General features: G+C 30.3%; 1 protein-coding gene across 1 annotated transcript in view; it reads right to left on the minus strand.

Moving 5' to 3' along the window:
* Positions 1-1792: 1792 nt before the first annotated feature.
* Positions 1793-17149, minus strand: part of LOC107438694 (alkaline phosphatase) — a 187259-nt gene continuing 171902 nt past the window's right edge. Inside the window, exons 4-9 of the mRNA XM_021144908.4 lie at positions 15386-15564; positions 12872-13079; positions 12082-12222; positions 7696-7887; positions 5982-6104; positions 1793-2652 (exon numbers count right to left, since the gene is read on the minus strand). Of these exons, the coding sequence (XP_021000567.1) occupies positions 2330-2652; positions 5982-6104; positions 7696-7887; positions 12082-12222; positions 12872-13079; positions 15386-15564 (1166 nt within the window). The 3' untranslated portion in view covers positions 1793-2329. The remainder of the gene's footprint in view (positions 2653-5981; positions 6105-7695; positions 7888-12081; positions 12223-12871; positions 13080-15385; positions 15565-17149) is intronic.

Consider the following 17149-nt stretch of genomic DNA (forward strand, 5'->3'; position numbering starts at 1 on the left):
CTAGCTTAAAAACCAAACGCCAAGGCTACCGTGGCTCAGAAGACAGAGCACTCGGTTTCTTATGAGGTCTTGATCCGGATTCGAATACCAGCGATAAATGGTCATGCGACTCTGGTTGCACAAACTATGCTGACATAGTTACTTTGTAGAGTTTCGTTTTGTTAAAATAACAGTTTCTTTTATTTAAATAACCGAGTTTGTTTGTTAAAATAACAGTACTTATCTGCTTAAAAACAGGTGCCTGGTTTTAAATAACAGTATTTTCCTGTAAAATTAACGATTTTACGCAGGCATACCAGCTGAGAGTTTTTTTTTCAGTAAATTTAAAAGATTTTTTTACATTGTAAATTTTGAACACTGTACAGAAAAACGAAACATTTGGTTTCAAAACTAGTTAAAACTAAATTTATAAGTTTTATCAGAGAGACATGAAAAGAAAGCGAATCCAGTTTTTTGAATTTCGTTAAATATTTTAAAGAAGAATGAATATGCTTGGTTGTCGATTGTTTTGAGATAATTTATCTTATGGAAAATACTTAAATTTTCAAGTGAAGGAAAAAGGTGAAGAAAAAAAATGGTTTAAATTTAGTTGGTTTTGGTGCAAATCAAGCGGCTTTCATTAATTTTGGCTAAAAATAACTAACCATGCCACTATATCTGTTTTCAATAGCTGAGAAGTATTTCTTCCAAAAAATTTTTTTAATGAAAAAGAGTTAAACATTTAATATAATTGTTAGAGAGGAACATATAAGAAAAATTAAACTCATTTAATTGTCTCACTACAACTTCCAAAACAACTCTTTGTTTGGGCGCAGAACTTGTTTTGTCAATAACATCGAAACAGCTGCGTGTTTTCAAATTTTGGTTATTTGTGCTTTTTACGTTTTTAATTTGTATTTCGCATCTGCAAACATGCTAGTTATTTTGATAACTCAAAATGACTATTACTTATTAATTTAATAATAAAAATTGCGACTTAAATTATTTTTATAACGAAAGCGATGCGAAATTTTGCTTATGTACTTTTTGTTTTGTATTTATTTTAAACAAAAGTCACAAAGTAATAAATTCGGATATAGTAAAAATTGTATAACTTTTATTTTTGCATAAAAAAAAGTTATCATATTGTCATACTTAAATTAGTGCGTTAAGTTTCTTATTAAAATGACTCGGAAGCTGAAATATTTGATATTCTGTGATAATAAGTTAAATGCATTATTTCTAAAAGTCCAGCTTTTAGATACCGTTGTCTAAATCAAAGCCTTTCTATCACAATATCATATAATAAATAAAATAAAAATTCTTACCATAACGTCACAAGCTAAATATGATATAATAATTATAATAATAATGAAACTGTTTTCAGAACTACCATAATGATTGTATTTCTAAAACGTAAATATTGGAACACCTTCAGTTTACTCAACTACTTTCAGTTGGTAAACTTTATGAACACTCGAGTTTTAATTGTTAGAGGTCATTTCCAACAGATCCGTTTTAGTCAGACACATGTCATTGGTTCCATTGTAAACATTTTAAGACAAGGAATTGTGGGACAGCACCAGTTTGAAATTTTTAAAAAATAATTTAGTTTTTGTTTGCTTTAAGATACTTTCAGTTTCTAGACGTTCTTGCAAAATAAATATTAATATTGAGATTTATTACCAAAATACTAACTGGAATACAAAGCTATCCAAATGAAATTTTTTAACTTCTTTTTTTTTCAAAAAAGAAAGTTCTTTTAACTTGATCCGAAATTTTCCGCACTAGCAACTCGACTTATTCTTTCTAATTTTCTTTCTTCTAAAAATTTAAACAAAGTATTTGATTTTTTGAAATCGAATAATCCAATCACAAAACCTTCAAAAGTCATTTCTTTTAAAAGGCGAAAAACAAGCTATAATAATTTTTCTTAAATTTTTTCAAATTGGTACTTCCTTTTAAAACAAACCGAAATTTTTTTAAACTCTATAAAATCCAACATCATTTAAATCCTCCATTTTGTTTTAAGCAGTTCAGTTGCTGTTGTAAAAGACGCATTAACTTTGATGAGACTTTCTTATAAATATGTACATGTGAGGGTTTATCCTAAATTCGATTGAAATGTTAATTATGGATATGGAGTTTATTTTTATACAGTTCCTCATAAAAAATACATTAATATATCAATTACTCTTGCTTTAAAAATCGCTTCAACAATTCGTCTGCCGCTTTACATACATAAATTAGTACCATTTGTTCAGCTTCGTCAGTTTTGCACTAATTTTGATCTACAAAACAGCTATGAAGGCTATGATTGTTTTCATTCCTATATCACACATGTTGGTTGTCACGTGATTTTGTTGATAAACAGAGCTGTAAGCAACCACAGAAAGAGGTACGAAGAAAGTGGTGGTAGCGACGAACCCGCGTTCGTCCTTGGAGAAGGGCATTCTATAACTTGACGCTGGAAAGCGTGTCTCCGCCTTTCGCAATCGTCTCTTTGGGGTCCGATGCATGCTGCGTAGGCCATAGCATGGGGAATGTATGTTTGCTCCAGAACGCCTCTAAATAAGTGCGCCATTGGTCCATGAGCATATACTGGGACATCTTCACCTCCGTGGGTGTCCCATCTTCTCGGGACAGCACTTTGTTGCACATAATTCTTTTCCTCTGAAAGCATAATAATAATACAATGCATAAACGTGAATATATGTAAATGGTGTTTTGTTATTACCACCCTTAAGAAGTATCTTTCTTTCCGACCGAACTAATCCATCAAACGGATGATAATGGAGGGGGAATATTCTAAATATGCTTCTAATAATCTTCACAAAATTTCTTATTTATATACATATTTATATCAAATAAATTTTTATCATACAAATGTATATATCATATTTATATAAATTCACTGATAAACTGATGTCAGAAATATATTCTACACCGTAGAATCTTTCGAAACATGTAAAGTAAAAAGACGAATTCGAGTAATAAATATAGCGCACATTAGTTTAGAATTTCCATAGATTTTTTTTTCTGGCAAAATTATACCAATGCAATTCTCCTATCCTCATGTTTTGATAGGTAGTCTATGGTGATTTCTACGGCAGAGGGCACTGTATTATTTTCTTCAGAAGAACTTCTGGATTATTATCCCTTCTTTTAAAAATCTATACTATTCTAAAAAATGTTGCCATAATATTTACCAGGATCAAATGATAAATCTTACAAATGATAAAGAAGTTAAAGTGATACTTTTACTTTCTTATTTACTTTTATGTAAAAGAAAAACAAGGGTTTGAAAATATAGCCTCATTCAATTTACCTGTATCAATCAAATGATAAAATAAATGACAATAAGTTAGCGGTGACTTTCCAACCGAAACTTTTCTTAATGTATTTCCGAGCATTTCTTTACGTTTTCTTCTTTATTGAAAATACCATCCACACATTTGTCTTTAGATTTTTGATAAATAACTTTATTTTTGTGCGATTTATCTGAAGAGAACTTTCCAGTATCAGCCGAATTGGTTTTCATTAGTTTAAACCAGTGATTCTCAACCACTGTGCCGTGGCACTTTAGTGTGCTGCCAAATTCTTAAAATGTGCCTCAAAATATTAGAAATGATACTATAAAAATTATAATGCATTGTTTTTTATTACGAGTAAAGTTTAAATTAAAGAAAAGTGTACATATATCTATACATTTTATAATTTATCCACGCTTTAACCGCGTGAACATCTTTGTCGGCGATTGTCTTGTCTCTGACAATCTTGAAATAAGTTAAAATAAGAAGGAAGTGTTTAAATTGTCTTTGACAATTTTAAAAAATGTTGAAATAAGTGGGAAATTTAATGATTATTAAAATTATTAATTAACAAAAGAAAGCAAGCTAAATATTAAATTTCAAACTTAAATAAAAGCTAATCATTAAACTAAGCTATGCAATTAATAGTTATAAAAACAAATTAGCTAAGGATAACTAACTGAAAAATAATAATTAACAAAAAAAACTAGTTTTAAAAAAAGTTAATAACTATAGAATAATAGTTAATAACTATAGAAAACAGGCTAACAGTTAATAACTAGCAAATAAATAACTGTTACTAACTAATAAAAAATTAATCGAAAGAAATAATTAATCCCTTAATAAACGTGCTTTTGTCGTACCTACATATTATTTTATGTCACATTCAAGATTATTATCACAAACTATATAACACAGTGTATTACATGTAAGTAAACAACTTTTAAACTAATTTTTTTCATTGTGTGCCGTCAAATTTCGAAATCGTTAAAAGTGTGCCGCCCCCCAAAAATAGGGTGAGAATCACTGGTTTAAACAATAACAAAAGTAAATTTTTTTAAAAAAATATCTTAAAACAGGCCAATATACAGTATTGAACTATCCATCTAAAATTAGAAACTGCATAATTATATAACTTTACATTTTGAAGAAAAAAGATTTCTCAATCATTCTGAAAAATCAAACTCTAACCTAATTTATTAATGCTTCTATCTGTGACTGATATTAAAGTCTAATGTGCAGCCGGATCATACTCTAAAATCAAGCGTTTGTTAGTGAAATAAAAAATTTAACCAAAAATCTAATACGGCAAGAAAAAAAAGCCCATAATATATATATATACATTTCTAATCTTTGTGAAACAATACCAAGTAAAAAATGCATGAATTTTTATTAAAATAAGAAGAAAAATTAAAATATTTCCAAAATCTTAAAAAAATCATAATGGAGGAGGGAGTAAAGTCATCAAAATCATCATCTTTAATAGAATTAAAACGCAATTTTGACCTCGTTGTGGCTTTTTTTTCACCCTACCGTAATGCTGTCCTTACTTCAATTTTGCAAATGTCTGTCAATTTTGCAAAAAAAAGTGTTAAAAACATTCATTAAGAACGAAGATTACAAACCTAATATATTTATATTAATGTATTATATATCTTTATATATAAGAAAAGAATGGAATGATAACACAAAGCCAGTCACAGAAGACTTCTGGTTAGTAACGCACAAAACAGCCAATCAAAATTGAGAACTCATGTGTGTGAAAAAGTAATAATTTTTAATAATGCTGTCAAAAAATACAAAATACAAACTGACCGAGCGGTAGCGAGCAGGGGTGGAGCCCTCTAGTATATATATATATATATATATATATATATATATATATATATATATATATATATATATATATATATATATATATATATATATATATATTATGTATATTAATATATATATATATATATATATATATATATATATATATATATATATATATATATATATATATATAAATATATATTTTGAACTTGAAAATCTGGATTTTTATTCTTAATCAAAATTTTCAATGTATACGAAATATTAAGTATATGCATTTTAATTTAATGTTTGTTTTCGGTTTGTTTTAGGATCAAAAATAACAAAAAAATCAATGTTCGCTACAATGTAAAATATAATAAGACAATTGCAAAAGACAAAGATATGTTTTCAAGAACAGTAGTCAAAGACCAGTATTAGATATGTAAAACTGTCATATTTTTGCTCCTCATTTTATTAATGGAACATTCAAAATGCAGTCTTTTACAGTTATTCCTTTTATTTATAGAGTTATTTAGCCCTATCCCTTAGCATCTAGCAGGTAAACGCATCAATTCACAAGGAATTGAGGAATGCTCCAGAGAGTAAAATGATGAATTTCAATTAATGTCTTGATCACATAACACGCTAGATCTTAATCTGACAAAAGCACAGAGATCTAACACCGCCATGTCGGAATATCTCGAATTTGCGCGATTTACTGCTTAAACATTTGGTACAACTTGTCTCCAGTTATCTACTTGTAGCATCCTTGTCAAGGCGAGTTTCAGCTGTTTTGAGCGCCAAAGTTAGCGTAATGCATCAGTGAATCATAATGTTTTTACTCTTCAGTGTATAAGTGTATAATGAATAAACATTTTTAAGCATAATACAAACCTGTATTCATTCCCGTTAAATTTTCTCTTCCTGTGGGAAAATTATGGTTATATCCTGGTCCATTGGCGTATAATAGCGTAGTGTAAGGCATGCCGTCTACGTCCGAATCTCTATTATCAAGACCTGTAAAGAGCCACAACCATAATTTATTGTAATTTTTATTTTCAAAAATAAAAAAACAACTTTTTTCCCCTCTGTTTTCCACTTTTTATATTTAAAGAATAAACTATAGATTGTATAGATCAACTAAACTCTAACATGTTGTTACAAAATTACAGTATAAGTGATAAAAATATTTTAAGATTAAATATAGAGAAACCTAAAGCAAAAGTGAATTAAAAGCAGAAAAATAAGTTAGGTAATTGTTACTGTTACAACTTACAACTAAAGAATCATCATAAGATTTCTGAATTGTTTTGTATAATAAACTCGTATTCATTACAGTGACTATCAGTTATATTTTACATTATTTATTTATCATACTTATTTATCTTTATTTACTACATTTCTTCACTGTTATACTTTACATTCACAGAATAAATTAACTTGTGCGTGGGCCGGAATAGCCTGGTCAGTAGGGCGCTGGGCCCATGTCCGAGAGTTCATGGGCTCGAACCCCGCCGGCCGAAGACTCCTCCTGTAGTAAAGTGACTGATGCACGTTTAATCTGTCAAGTCGCAAAAGTCCTCCTTGTTCCCATAACAAATCAATGCCTCTGGGGGTACTGGATTGGAGATCGATCGTTCTCAGATTCAGGTCAAAATTACGATCTGTGGATGAATGAATGGATCTATGAATGGGTCCACCCTATAAACGGGTGTGACATACGGTGTGGCAGAAGTCGAATTCTTGTTCATAGATGGTGCCACTGGAAAACAAGAACAAACGCACCCCCTCTGCCTAAACAGGCATACGTCAACAACAACAACAAATTAATTTGTTTCAATGATTTTATTTTTTTAGTTTTAAATATTTTATTTTTCATTTAAAATATAAGGCATAATTTTTACATTCTGAATTTTCTTTAAAAAAATAATCATAATTCATTAAAAGACTAAACCGCAGCAGCCGAAAGAGGCAAATTAGGGCATGTTGCATTTCCACGTGCTATGGAAAGTTGGTGATTAACTCATGTCATTAACAGGGAAATCGGCATTCGTTTGAATAAAACAAGATTCCAGGGCATCAAGATGAACTGATCTGGCAAAGGTTGATGGAATCTTGGCATTATCAAAATTGAAATTTTGCCAGTCTAAGTACTGCATTCTATGATTTATCGAATTCTTGATGCTAGATACACATATCGTGTTACTTTATTCTAAATTTTAAGGCACTTCTTTCTTGTTCGATATAGCCAAGGTCACACTGACAAATTATATAGAAATGCGACGATTATCAATGCTAATCGGATCGTTTAAAGATCTTATCAGCATTAATAATCGCTATTTTTTAAAACTATTTTTTTTAAGTTAAAGTTTTGGGTAAAGAAAATATACAATTTTAGTCCTAGAAGATATTAATTTCTACACAATTTTTACAACTTTTTAAGCAAGTTTGAAGCTAAATTTTTTCATACCTTAGTGTAGGATAAAGAAAATCTACAGTGTCTAATTTTAAAGCCGCTAATGGTCTAAAAATATAAATTTTTAGACCATTGTTAATGGCCTTTTAGAAGTGTTTATTTTTGAGAATAAATAAATAAACAGCTCAGTACCTAATACAGGGTTACCCCTCTTCGGATATCCACCGAAAGAAAATACGTGGGAGTGGTCAGAGGTGACCACCATTAAAGTGTCTTCTGGTTTTGTCATTTCTAGAGCAACCATGACAGCGTCCTCTAGTGCTAGAGTATCCACCAGGGCACGATGGGCGTTGTTGAAATGATGAGAATGATCAATTCTTCCGCCTGTAAAAAAGAACATCATTTCCCAGGAAAGTTATTTTTAAAAGACACTCTCGAAATGTTGTATTTTATTATGAGTTTAATAATTCATAACAATACCTCATCATTCATTTAGTATCCATCTCTATACGGATTTAATGGCATGTAAATATTATTTTAATGGTCTCTTTTTTCTGTTTATTACATAAAATGTATAAAGATAAATTGAGCGAAACAGAAAAAAGGTTACACCATCAATAACTTTTGATCCAATGATGATCAGTTCTTTTTGTATAGAGCGTTAAATAAAAAACCGAACATCCTGACTAATTTTTGTGATAACGGATTTTCACGTACTATGAATCAATTTCAATTGTTCAATAACTTAACCTTGTTATTGTTGTTTCTAGTGACACTTGAACAAGCCAAGATCGCCAGCCATTGGCATTGTGAAGTCAGGAAGGTGCGCCTTTCGTTGGCAGGAAAGCACCGCTAGGGTAAAAGTGCAACTTAGATCAAAACCTCCTGGATAGATATCAGAACCATTTATTTGTAAGGCCACTACCACAGCTTGGACATAGATCTGAAGAATAAGGAAGTTTCTTCGGATCCATGAAACCACAATACTGCTCAGAAACCGATCATAGAACTTTCGATTCCATAGATTTTACGAGCACGTATATCGCATGCACTCGGTGGGTCCTAACGCTTTTGGAAGATCGAACACCGGCCCTTTCGGACCGAAGTCCGGTGTTTTAACCACTGGAATACCACAGCCCTGGACCTAACCTTAAATATACTTATTAATTAGTGAAGACGATATTTTTTAAGTTACGAAATCAATAATAAAACGCATTTATTCTGAATAACATGTCTTTTTTACGGATACGGATGTTCGACTTTTAAGATATTGTAGGTAGCCGTAATTTTGAAAATATGGCCCCAATAGTTTGGTTAGAACAAAGGTCGAAAGTATCAACCCCTAATTTTTTTTGCAAATTTCTACACATTTCGAGAACTTTTTAAGTCAATCGGAAAAATTTTGCATGCATTGAATTTTGGTCAAAAAATAATCTCTACTCTAATAATTATCTCTAATAACTATCTCTAATAATTATTTCTAACAATTATTTCATTACTTCATTTAATGATAAGATGAAAAAATATTTAATTGAAATACAAACAAATTTTTACATTATTTTAAATAACGCAAATTTTAAATAATTGTCAAAAGATTACAATTGCCAAAAGATATTCAGCGTGACCAAAATTTTTGCATTAATAAGGCCTTCATTTAATAATATAAGTCGTTTAATATTTTGCATATAAATCAAAAAAGAAATTCATTTTAGAATTTCCATAAAAATCAAATAAAGCAACTATTTTAGTTGTGTTAACTATAGTTATAGCCTAATTCAACGTAATCCTACAGTTGTTGCACATTTTAGCCAAAATTTAAACCACTTAATTAATAATTCGCAATTAATTGTTTTGTGATTTTTCCTTTTTCACAAATAATACATAAAAACTAAATAATAAAATATAATCCAAAATCAACAACAAAAATAAGTTTTCTTCCATTATATATTTTAGTGTAACAAACCCATTCACCTTCTTACATCCACCGATTAACAGTTTCTTTTTACAAAAATTTAATGTCATTCAATAGAAAAAAAGAGATGTACTTGAGAAAAAAAGGTATGGTCAAAACTACCAGAATATTATAAAATTTAACTATGGGAACATTAAAAACCTCGGTAATTTTAAACGAAACGCTTTAGTATTGATTTTGAAAAATTTAACAAGAAAATGTAGTTCTATAATACGTGATAAAATTTGGTAAAAATAGTAATCTTATCATAAACCTTGGAGCATGGAATGCAAGTCATTTACCAGATTTAATTTCTATACTATAATTACTATAATTTTACGAACCAGAATTGGCGATAAACCGTTACCATATGAAAGGAAATGTTACCAAATGTTAATACTAAATATTTTTTTGTGCAGAATTATGGATTTCTTTACCTGAAATATCATTACTATACTGTACGGAAACTTTGCCAGATTTGTTTTTCTCCGTATAAGTTTTAATTAATTGTTATCAAATCAATAAATTAGTTATGGATAATTCGAGGTGTAAATAAATTTTTAATTACTAAGTCAACTATTCGTAATTGGGTGATTAATTGATACTCGTGTGGCGCATCGATTTTACATTTAAAAAAAAAAACGTAGTAAACTTTAAACATCAATATTAAACCCATTATCTATCATTTTATTCAATTACTAGCAAATCTACAAAATAGCTTTAGAAAATGAAAGTTGAAGATAAATTCTTAATTAAGAAGTCAACAATTCGTAATTGGATAATTAATTGATACCCGGGTGATGCATCTATTTTACTTTGAACAAAAAAAGAACTCAGTAACTTGAAAAAACTATTTTAAAACCACCATCTATTGTTTTAATCAATTACTATCAAATCAATAAAATAGTTATGAATATTGCAAGATGTGGCTAAACTTTCATTTTTCTAAGTCAACAATTCGTAATTGGATGATTATTTGAGACTCGAGAAGCACTTTTCAAACTTGTATAACATATTTTAGCTACCTCATCTAATAATAAACTACTATCAAACCAAAAAAAGGCATATTAAACAATTGTAGACATTGCAAAATGTATCAAAAACTTATACTATTGAGTCAACAATTCGTAGTTAGTTACTCAATTGATACTCAAGTTATATAGCTCCAATATTATTTTACTTTTCACAAATACCTCAGTGGCCAACAAGCATTCATTTTAGCTTCATTAATAATTTTTGGCCAGATACTATTGAAACAAAAAAAAATCGTTACCGTTTTCACAAGTATTAAAGGTCTGGTTTCTTAGGACAAGCGCCTTATCTGGGCGTCAGCGGGACGTCAACGTCTCGCTGACGCCAACGAAATACTGGTTTGTTAGCTCAAGGCCTGGTTTCTTAGAACTAGCGCCTTATCTGGGCGTCAGCGGAAAGTTGACGTAGAGTTGACGCCAAAAAAATACTTTTTTGTTAGCTCAGCGTGAGCAGTCGGTCCAACGCAGACATTATCTCTCATTGCGCATGCGTTAATAACGTAAACAAATATTTATTTTAAATTTGTATTGATTTTGTTTCTGTCGACCAGTGTTTCAGAGAACAAATAATGACTTTGTCCAAGAAAAAACACATTACAGCTGAGCTAAATGAAGAGAGCTATGTTTAATGAAGAAGCTATGTTTAATGTCAAAATCAAAATCTTGGCTGATTTAAATGTGCTGTTGGATGTTGTCCGCCATTGCTTCTGTGGTTAACGTCACGTTGTAATCCAACTGCAGTTGAGTTGGACGGCAATTGTAGTTCAAGATGAGCGTTCGATGACGTATACTATCAAACTCACAAATGGACCAATCAGAGGTTAGCGCTGATTTCCAGCTGACGGCGTCCTGTCCTAAGAAACCAGGCCTTAATTGCGCACAACACATATGTGTTACAAATCAATGATTATTTGAGTTCGAAAAAACAGCTGTTAAAATATAAAAATTTTTTTACATTCATAGCATTACGCAAATATAATCATTAACATCATTAATTAATTCTAAAATAACTTTATTTAAAGAGTCTTAATTCAGTACTTAAATCATAGTTGACTTAACGTTAGTATTTTTTTTTAAATTCTGGATTTTGCAATTGAATATTTGTTTCTGATTAATAATAGATAAGTGATTATAATTTTATTTTCATCTGAAAAATGATAGGGAAAAGTTTTTAAATGGTTTTAATTAGTGTTTGTTTGATTATCATACTTTACATAAATGTTATTAATCTTACAGCAAAGCCAACTAAAACCTCATACGTGTGTGCTAAAATGAACTATTTATGTAATCTATAGTATTGGAATGCCCCTTAAGTTAATTAAATGACCTACCGATAACTTACACTAAAAATAATGCCGTTTCTTTTTGTAACACAAATACTGTTTATTTCTGATGTTTATTTTTTAAGATGTTTACTGAAAAGAAGACTTTTACTTATAAGATAAAATAGTGATAATAATACGAAAAATATTTAATTTTTATTTTCTGATGAAAATAAAAATTAAATATTTTGAGATGAGATTAAAAGGAAGTGCTTGGGAGTAAAAAACATTTTTCTGATAAGTATGTTATTTTGAAAGATAGCCATCAAAGTACCTTCGACCATCAAAAAGTACCCTCTTGGATTTTTGCGAAGGATCTCAATGGCTTTCTTGGTCATTTCCGCTAAAGAGGGTTCTCCATCAGGGCCAGAGTCCCTGTCCACTTCGTAGGACATATGCCCGTGATTGAACAAGCCTGGAAATAAGGTGTAAACTTTATAAATCATAATGCAACTTATAATTTTTATAGTGTATTCACTATAAAATTTTCGGATCAATTTGTGGTAAAAAGTACTGGCATCCATCGTGCTGTACTTTTTACTGTAATTTGATCTTGAATTTTTTACAGTGCAGATCTATGCGTTTAATTTTGAATAAGATTTTTTAATATTATTGCTTTCATTTTTAATAAATGTAGCTAAAATTATAAATTTAGTTACACATATGCAAATTTTGACATATCCCGCTTATATAAACCAATTATAATTTTCAAATTTTACTAAATATTTGTACTAAACAAATTCCAGAGAACTGACTCATATCCCTATGTCATATAATTTGTCTACATCCTAATTTATCATCAATGGACTATATTCTCTAAATAATTGAATTTTATCATTTCTACACAAAATATGATTACTGCTATCATACGACTAAAACTTAACTCTCCTATTAAATCAATATGCTAAATGGAGTAACATACCACTCGAACGATTCTATAGTAAATACGGTGCACGTGATGCTACATGAATATGCTGAATATTTCTATTGTCTATAATACATTTACATTACAGGTTTTTCATCGTCGGATGATAGAATAAAATAAAATGGCCATACGTGCGTACCCAAGAGATAATCTGTTTTTGCTGGGTCCACTTTGTCGAAGTCTTCTTTTCTGTAAACGTACTCATAGTCTAGTTCTCGAGTCTTCTTATCCTTGAGCCATTCGTCGATGAGATTACGACCGTCTTCTCTCCGACCCATATCCGTTTGAATTTTAGGATCATTTTCTTTTCGAGGTAAGAAATGACGTCGACCCCCTCCCAATATAACCTGCAGAATAAGAAAAAATTGATATGCATCAAAAATAACCATGCAGTGAAACACATAGAATAATAAAAAATAAAGAACCAAATATTCAATAAAAATTTCAAATATATGTTTTTTCAACTATTAAAATATACGTTAAATGCGTACAAAATATTTATAGTCATGATCAGGAAACGTTTTAAAAATCAGGGAACGTTTTAAAAATTCTTCAGAACACAGCTTCTTTTGGGATTCTCTACACTGTAAAACTTACGGTATAAAGTACCGGCACTTTGGGTGAATTATCCGTAAAATCCGTTTTACTGTATAATCCTTTTTTACCATAAAATGTTAAACAGTAATTTTTACAGTAATATTTTTAATTAGAGTGATACAGCGATTTTATGGTAATTAATACTGTAAAACTTACGGTATCAGATTTTTTGTTCCCTTACATGTTGTGGTAAAAATAAATGTTACGGTAAAAAGTACTGGCACCCTGAGCACCAGTACTTTTTATCGTAATTTTATTCGGAATTCTTTATTGTGTAAGTAAGCAAAAATAGCAAGATGTAGTATATCGATATAAAACACAACTTACAAATAAATTTTGGTTTCGATTAAAATTTTAATATTTTCTTATTTCTAAATAATTGCTATTAATACTCAAAGAATGTCTTGAAGTTTTCTGAATGATTCAAATATTAAGAGAAATTTTTTTAAAAGTATCATAAATAAAGTCTTAAAAAATGTTTTTTTTTTTCAGGTTAGTCACGTGCCCCAAATGCCCTCGGCTGGATTGACTCCTAGATATGGTAAAAATTAACTGGAAAATTCAGATTTTGGAGATAATATCAGATTTTGGAGATAATATTACTTAGAACAAAAACTAATTTAAGTCGAGAGTCATTGGTCAATCCAGAGATGTCAACTTCCTCCGGACAGTGGATAAATATTTTCGAGTGGTAGAAGAATTTTAATGTATGATTCTTAGTTTGGTAAATTCAAATTATAGTTTTTTTTTTTCATTATACTAAGTAATTCAAAGAGTTATTTGATTCACTATTTTGCTACAGTTATGTCGTGGTGGGCATCTTAAAAAATAGGTAATATTACCTGGAAGTTTGCAAATTTCAGCTCTACCGTTTTTTAAAATATTTTGCTAAATCCGGAGCAGTTGGTATCTCTGTTATCAATTGATTTGATTCGATTATTGGGTTATAAAGTTTGTGAACTGACATGAAAAGAATAAATTTACAACCAGATAAGAGATATCAACTTTAGATAAAATCTGCTTACATGGTCTCCGACGGTAATTTTTTTGGATACCACAGATTGAGTAGGAAAAAGATTAAAAGAGTAATAACACATCAATGCTTATCAACCTGTTATTAGTAACGCAGTTCCAGTGTGTATGAAACAGAATTAAACAGTTAATTTAATCTTTAAAAAATGTTTTTTTACAATATCAGAGAAACGCATTAAATATGAAAAAAAAAATTTCCTCAACTTAATCATTCGTTTTAATCCCTCTTTCATACTTGAATAAGATGAAAGCATCGTTTTTTTAAAATGTTTTTTTCTTATATTTCTTTGTCCTGAGAAGTAATAATTAGAATTATTTGCATGAGTTATTTTAATGCTAGCGATCGTCTCTGGACTTGAAGCTGTCCTGAATGAAAGTGACTATACCAACGTTTAGGTACTTACTAGCAGTCACAGCCCGATTTAACACTTGAGCAACTGGACCCGCACTGGAGACAAAGCAAGTATTTCTATTATGAACAAATTAAAGCTCATCTCACATCAACATGACATTCATATCCATTAGGGTCCCTTCACAGGAAAATCACACACATCTAAACTTCACATCTGAAGGAATGAAATAACAAGAAGGCTTACTAAGGAAGTTATCCCTTCCTTTCTTCTACAAAGCTGACTCACTTAGAGATTTACAAAATTGGAAAGCCTGGATGTCACAGGTATATATGGTAGGAAACCGGGGCTATCTCTAACACTTCCTTGCAACACCAGCCTCTCATGTCTCGCCAGCGGCCACATTAAGTGCCTACTGTATTCTAAGGGCAGAAAGATCTCTTAACTGCTTTGGACATCTATTGTTCCCCCCTACTGGTTATTGATTTCATGCTTGTCAATGGATTCACAAACCTGGTCATCAGTCCAGACAGGGTTTTCCTCAGACTGACTCCATCAGACCAGACTGGAGATTAGTAATAGCAACAACTATTATTTAAACGCTTCTAAATTTTATTATTTTATATCTACCAACAAAAGTGAATATATTAAAGAAAGTGATAAAATCCGCTTACATTGATGTTTCTGCCAGGAGAGTTTTCGACGAGTTGGCGAGCTATGTCCTTGCAAGAGTTCCTTGCCTCTGGAGGAATTTTATCGTCACTCTCCCAATATCTACTCGCCGAGTGACCATACATAGCAGCTGGTGTAGCATGCGTCACACGAGTTGTTGTGACAAGACCAGTGGATTTTCCTGAAAACATTGAATTTCTTTACTCCATTGATTCTACAACATTAAATGTAGTAAGAATAAAAAATTTAGAAATAATTATGAGTCATTTAATAAAATTCAATTATTTTTAAGATGTCGGATAAAAACGTAAGTGCTTCTATAGTACAAAAAAAAAACTATTTTAAATATTTGTTGAAATTATACACAAAGAACAAGCTTTTTTCTTTAAGTATGAGGCAATTTTAGCCGAAGTGTAAATGAAAAATATTGTAGTTTTGGTTTAAAGAAGAAAAGCCTTGCTCAAAATTTGAATGACCCTAATTTTCAGCTGAACCAATGAAATTTAAGATTATAGCTTTTTATGTATTTGGTCATAATTTTCACAGTCACATTTATGCTAAAAATTTATTTTAACTATTTTTATATAGTTTTCTACATTTTATTGAGTAACACAGTACATAAATTTTTATGCCAGTATTTTAAATACAACTAGGAGGCTTTGCCCCCTGCTCGCTGGCGCTCGCCAACCCCCGGAACTGCTTTCGCAGTTCATTTCGGATTGCTTCGCAATCCGATGCTCGTTTTCCTCGCTCATTGGATACGTTCTTAACGTCTAGCTTTTGTATACTTTTTTGAACACTGAAGTTCCGAAAACTTTTCACTGTAGAAAATTCTAAACCTGTGCATTTCAATATTAATTTGAAATTGAAAACAGTTCGCATATTTTTCTTAATCACACTATTCTAAATTTCAGTTGTTGAGAAAAGTAACTGTTGTAAGTTTTGTTTTAAAGTCTTTCCCACCAGAGGGCTAAAACCATGTGTTGTAAAACAATATATAATAGAACTGAATGCCGGATGTAAATCATCGGCTTCGATGAAGATAATTTTGTGAGAATTTTCTTGATAATTCGGTGAGAATTCACCCGATTAGACATATGATACTCACTACATGCTCTTGCGCGCCGAAGCCTATCAATTAAAACGTATTAGCGTTTTATATAATGTAGATTAGCCATATGATGCTCACTACGTGCTGTTGCGCGCCGAATCCTCTCAATTAAAAATGAAAACTGTTGCCAACGCGAGAAAAGAAATATCATCGGTTTTATTGATACATACGTATTAGCGTTTTATATAATATAGATTATTTATCTTCCAAGTCTCACAAATTTTTGTATTCATTTGTTTTCCATCACGAGAAGTTTTTTTTAAACTCTTCTTATAGAATGAAGATAATTTAATGCTTTTAAAAACAAAGACCTGCTCTGAAGTTGAAATCTAATATCAAAACTATACTCTGTTCAACACTTGAAGTAACTTACCAGGCGATATAGTCTTTAAAAATATTATGCACTGGGCAAAATGCAATTCAATTAAATAATCAACTCCATACTTTATAATAAATCAACGAAATATTATATGCCAGAGATAGGTAATGTATCGAAATTTTTTAAATATTGTGATAACAATATTTCAAAATGTCTTCTCATGATCTTTCGTAAATAAATTGTCTTATGATAAATGTCGAGTGTACAATAATCATTAAGTATACGAGAATTGCAGACAACGATAATAATGCAATCATCATCTACAGCGAGGAATAT

The sequence above is a fragment of the Parasteatoda tepidariorum genome, chromosome 4, assembly GCF_982258835.1.
Source record: "Parasteatoda tepidariorum strain Cologne lab strain chromosome 4, Ptep-v5.0, whole genome shotgun sequence".
Taxonomy (NCBI): domain Eukaryota; kingdom Metazoa; phylum Arthropoda; class Arachnida; order Araneae; family Theridiidae; genus Parasteatoda; species Parasteatoda tepidariorum.